The sequence below is a fragment of the Saccopteryx bilineata genome, chromosome 1, assembly GCF_036850765.1.
Source record: "Saccopteryx bilineata isolate mSacBil1 chromosome 1, mSacBil1_pri_phased_curated, whole genome shotgun sequence".
NCBI lineage: Eukaryota > Metazoa > Chordata > Mammalia > Chiroptera > Emballonuridae > Saccopteryx > Saccopteryx bilineata.
The window spans coordinates 131,754,397-131,759,903 of NC_089490.1; the positions used below are offsets into that span (position 1 = coordinate 131,754,397).

At 53.3% G+C, this 5,507-nt stretch overlaps 1 protein-coding gene across 3 annotated transcripts; it reads right to left on the reverse strand.

Moving 5' to 3' along the window:
• Nucleotides 1–5,507, reverse strand: CD320 (CD320 molecule). Of its 3 annotated transcripts, XM_066266664.1 has the most exons (6): nt 5,304–5,423; nt 2,405–2,468; nt 1,558–1,683; nt 1,041–1,274; nt 592–744; nt 1–403 (listed from the first exon to the last, which is right to left on the reverse strand). In XM_066266664.1, exons 2-6 carry the CDS (start codon nt 2,418–2,420, stop codon nt 189–191), a joined length of 744 nt encoding a protein of 247 aa, XP_066122761.1. In that variant the 5' UTR covers nt 2,421–2,468; nt 5,304–5,423; the 3' UTR covers nt 1–188. The 3 variants fall into 3 exon arrangements, with proteins under 3 accessions (XP_066122761.1, XP_066122756.1, XP_066122751.1); XM_066266659.1 differs by lacking the exon at nt 2,405–2,468 and having other exon boundaries at nt 1,579–1,683; nt 5,304–5,507; XM_066266654.1 differs by lacking the exon at nt 2,405–2,468 and having other exon boundaries at nt 5,304–5,506.

Here is a 5,507-nt window from a genome sequence, read left to right on the forward strand (position 1 = left end):
CAGGATATGAAATAAGTTTAATCACCACCCTCAGACCAGGTGGGGCAGCCGCAGTGTCTATGCATGGATCACCCCAGAGCGGCCTGGGGCCAACCCCTTGGTTCCAGCTGGGACATATTCCCCATCCAGGCTCCCGACATTCAGGAGGGTCAAGCACCTTCAATTTCCAGGGTCAAGTCTGTAGGTGCTTAGGTCTGCAGTGCTGTGTAGCCAGAAGAACCCATGTCTGAGGGCTGGTGTGCCAGCAGCTGTGCGCGTGTCTCCACAGCTACCACACTGAGGGCTCCGGGAAAGTGATGACAAGAGTTCATCCTCAGAGCCTTGTTCTCTGACAGCAGCCCCTGAGAACAGAGCCAGGACAACACCAGCAGAGTGGCAGCAACCAGACCTGCACTTAGCACCACTGTGGGAACAGACAGATGGGAGCGGGTAAGGGAGTGAAAAGAGCCCACACACACCCACCAAGCTCCTAATGCATAGGGATTAGGGTCTGCAGCCTGCCCCTTCCCCAAGCCCCAGATCCCAGGAGCAACTGCCCCAGGCCCAGGGAGTGGGAGTGGGAGTGGGAGTAGGAGGGCCTACTCATCATACCGGCAGCTGCGATAACCCCATAGGCACTTCGATTTCTGGACTGGACTGAGTCCTGCTCCCTGACAAAGGTGACTGTGGCATTCCTGAGGTAGGTGACAGTCTCCATTGTCACAGGGGTCCCCACAGACATGCCTTCCTGGAGGGCCTCAGTTCCTGCAATAAGTCCAGGCATTCATTAGCTGGGGAAGAGGCACACATGGCATGGGGTATGAATAGGTATTGCAGACGACTGAGGGGGACCTTAAGGCTCATCTTCCGTCCCAGACTGAGTGAGATTGGTGAACACTACTACCAAGAGTGACCCTTCACTGCCCCCAGAGATGCAGACAAGAGCAAATGCACATACCCATGGCCCCAGCCTGCTCACCCACCAGAAGGTGTAAGATATCCTTATCTAACAACCAGCCCTTCTCACCGCTACAGTCACGATGAGGTCCCAAGGCACATACCACAGCCAAGCTCATCACTGGAGTGAGGACAGTCTGGATGGCCATCACACAGCCATGTGTGTGGGATGCAGGTAACGCCCAGCGGGCAGCGGAGCTCCCCTTCCAGGCAGGGCTGGCTGCTACAGTTGGGAAGGTTCTTGTTGATGCCACCGGGGCAGTCATTGATGCTGTCACAAGAGCAGGGGCTGCCTGTGGGTGGCGGGCACTGCCCATCCTGGGTACACAGCTCCATCTCTGGAGAACAGGGTCAGTTACGTCCCAAACACTCCTGCAACAGGCCTAGGTACTCCCCACATCCCATCCCCTGGCAAGCCTCTGGCTCCGAGACCATACTAATTCCCAACTCCCTGTAAACCCACCTCTTCTCAAGCCTGTGACTAGACTTCCCTCCTTAGAAGCCTAACCCATCCTCAGACTCCACCCCACTGTGCCCCCTGAAAGCCACATCTCTTCTACAAGCGCTGTCTCCTGTGGTCCCACCCCCCTTGCAAGCCCTGCCCCAGGCGTGGCCACTCACTGCACTCCTCCTCATCACTACCATCAGGGCAGTCCTGGTCACCATCGCAACGCCATATAAGCGGCACACAGTAGCCTCTGATGCGGCACTGGAAATCGGAGGGCGGGCATGAGCCTGGGCTGGGGCCTGCAAGATGAACACAAGTGAGGCCTGGGAGGCCCAGGTCCAGACCCTCTCCAGAAATCCAGTGGTCACAGGCAGCAACCACTAGGAGATAGGCCAGGTTCCAGGACACTGGAACTACACTGGTGGCTTCCCTTTGCAGAGGACCTACTATTTGTGGGGTTGAAGCCAAAGAGTTCACAGCCTCACCATGAGGCCTACTGGCAGGTTCTACTGCGATCCCCATTCTACAGAAAACACTGAGGAGAAGAAAGGCGGCAGGACTCACGGCAGAGAAAAAGTTCGAGCCCAGATCTCACTGATCCCAGAGTCATTACCAGGCTTCAAATGGCTAGATGGTCTCTCCAGGAGTCTCGCCAAGCTTCATGGTTAAAAAGACTTGGGGAGCCTGACCTGTAGTGATGCAGTGGATAAAGTGTCCACCTGGAATGCTGAGGTCGCCAGTTCAAAACTCCTGGCTTGCCCGGTCAAAACACAAACAAGAAGCAACTACTATGAGTTGATACATCCCACTCCTCCCCCGCTGCCTTTCTCTTTCTCTCTCTCCTCTCTCTAAAATCAAAATTAATCAACAAAAAAATTTTAATTCAGTGAGAGGAGGGGAGGCAGAGACAGACTCCCGCACGCGCCCAGACCAGGATCCACCCAGCAAGCCCACGAGGGAGCAATCTCTGCCCCTCTGGGGCAGTGCTCCATTTCTCAGCTACCAAGCTCTTCTTAGCACCTGAGGCAGAGGCCATGGAGCCATCTTCAATGTCCAGGGCCAATTCGTTCCAACTGAGTCATGGCTGCAGGAAGGGGGAGGAGGGAGGGAGAGAGAGAGAGAGAGAGAAGCGAGAAAGAGAGGGGTGGAAAAGCAGATGGGCACTTCTTCTGTGTGCCCTGACCGAGAATCAAACCCAGGACATACACATGCTGGCCCGATGCTTTACCACTGAGCCAACTGACCAGGGCCAGTAACATCCTAAAATAATAAAATAAAAAGACTTGGGGAGCCTGGCCTGTAGTGGCACAGAGGATAGAGTATCGACCTGGAACAATGAGGTTGCCAGTTTGAAAACCTGGGCTTGCCCAGTCAAGGCACATAGGACAAGCAATCAATGAACAGGTAAAGTGAAGCAACTATGAGTAGATACTTTTTGTTTCCCATCTCTCTCTCCTCTCTGTAAAACTGATAAATCTTAAAAAAAAAAGAAAAAAACATTCAGGTAGGGGCCATCCCTCAACCTATCCTGCCCTGGATCAGGCTCATGGTCAGGGTCAGCAGGGCTCATGACATTCCACCTATTTAACAAAGGGGACTGAGGCCCTGGATAAAGGACCTGGGTAGTCACCAAGATTTGTCAACTCAGCTTCTAAATCTCTCCCAGATCTGACCATTTTCCACATCCTGAATGTACTAACCTTTTCACTAGGCCCCCGCCCCAATCTTCATTTGGACACTGGGGACCTCTGAGTCACATCATTTGGTCGCCCACCCTCACCTGTCCTCCGCTCAAAGCCATCCAATGCCCCAACATTCTCACAACCAAATCCTACCTGCTCCATGTGACCCACAAGGCCTAGCGCAGCCCTGAACCCTTCCTGGAACCTCACTTCCTTCCATATTTTCCTCTTCCCAGCCTCCTCACTGCTTTTCTAAGAGGCCTGGCTTGTTTCCACCTCAGAGCCTTTGTCTGGGCTGCTCCCTGGCCCAGTGCACCCTTTCCTCCCTCTACTCTGTGCCTGGTTCTTTCCTCCTCAGCCTTCAGCTCTCAGTCTGTTTCCTGGGAGGGGTCTCATGCCCCTCTGAGATTCCTGAGTCTCTGCTTCCCATTTATAACAATGGTCCTTAAACTGATATGGAATAGACTATAGACACTCATTGTGTCAGAGCCATGACCTTGTGATCAAAAGCCCAGGACTGTACCTGACAATAAGTAGACACAGGTCATACTCAGATGAGAACTGAGCCTTCCTTGACCCCCAACAGTGAAGCTAGGGCTATATGCTGATCTGGAGGAGCACAGAAGAACTGGAACCGGAGCCAGCAGGCAGGAGTTTAAGGGACAGAGCAGGGGAGGAACCTTTTAGGGCTTCCTCCTAGGTGTAGCCTGACAGGTGGCAAATATCTGGTTTGGTCACAGCCTAGACCAGTGGTAGTCAACCTGGTCCCTACCGCCCACTAGTGGGCATTCCAGCTTTCATCAGTAAAATGAAACTAGTGGAGCAACCAAAGTATAAATAAAAAAATAGATTTAACTATAGTAAGTTGTTTTATAAAGATTTATTCTGCCAAACAGCGAAAATCCGACATAAAGTACTTGGTAAGTAATTATTATATGCTTTAACTTGCTGTAACTCTGCTTTATAAATTTTATAAAGTAAAGTTACTTCCCTACTTTATAAATCACCATTACTGTGGAACCAGTGGGTGGTTAGAAAATTTTACTACTAACAGAGATACAAAAGTGGGCAGTAGGTATAAAAAGGTTGACTACCCCTGGCCTAGACCCACTCACTCCATTTGATGCTGGTCCGCTTGCCTCTTCCACCTTTACTCACAGGGGCCTCAACCTCCAAACACCGCACACTCTGCAGACCACCAGGACCAACTGCAGCTGTAGGCCACAGAAGTCCCCAAGCTGGGTGGAGTTCAGAAGAGCTGTAGACAACCTGGAGCCAGATTCCTTCCCTGCCCATGGGAGACTGGCGATCTCTTGACTTGGCTTCCTCACCAGACCTAACCAGTCTTGGCCCAGACAACTAATGACTTCTCTCCCTTGCTTGCTGGAGTGTGTGTTCCTATGTAAACTGAATAGCAGAGTAGAGTTGACCATGCCTCATAAGTTGGGGTGCCAGACCAGTGACTTCCCCTCCCAGCCTGTTTTCTCACCTGTTAATGGGGAAGTTAGGAGCCCCTACCTCAGTGTCCTGAGGAAACTGTGTAAAGGGTTTGGTACTAGGTTAACATGAGTCCCACCTTCCTTGAAGGAACATTAAACCTGAAAAGGCAGCAGACCAGATAAGAGGGAACCTACGGAGGAATGGGGTATGTGTGTGAACCTGAGCTCACAGCTTAAAGTCAGGGCACCTGTGCAGAGGCCACTCTAACCCTCCCAGCTGCCTCTGGGAACTTGAGACAGCCACCAACATCACAGTGGCCAGGGGTCATAGGGAGGGAGAACGTGTTCTCTAAGGATGGAGGAGGAAAGTGCAGCGATTGGGAAGGGGGTGGGGGGGATGACGGCAGAAGAATCAGCCACATGGCCTCAGCTCAGGTATGAGGGTTTGGAAGGTGCAGCTGTTGCGGTAGGTACTAGGTACCAGGTGACCCGCCCTGCAGTGTTAGAGGTCGGACAACCAAAGTGTGCAGCAAGCCTTCCAGCCCACGCTCGGCTGAAGGGCGGCTTGGAGGTGACAGTGGGTCACTACAAAGCAGAGCAGGCGCGGGGTATGTGCAGGGCCACAGCAGGGTAGTTAAAGGTAGGCAGTGAATTCCTCCATCGATAGAGGTTCACAAAACCTCCGGGCTAAGGAGTCCACAGCCACATGCAGGAGGGTCCAGGACAGACGTGCGGCGCAGCCAATGGCAAGGCGGTGCCGGTGAGCACCAGCAGGGCGGCCTCGCGGAGCTCACTCACCTATAGCCTGGGTCGGAGATTGGGTCAGGGCAGCCTCCAGACCCAGCCCGAACCCAAGCAGCAGCCGCAGCGCCAGGCCCAGAGCCGCAGTCTGCAGCGCTCCTCTCGGTGCCATCTAGCTACTCAACATGCTTACCCTCACCCATCGCAGGCCGACTACCAGCCTAACCTTCCCAGATCCCAGCGCACATGCGCATGCAGTCC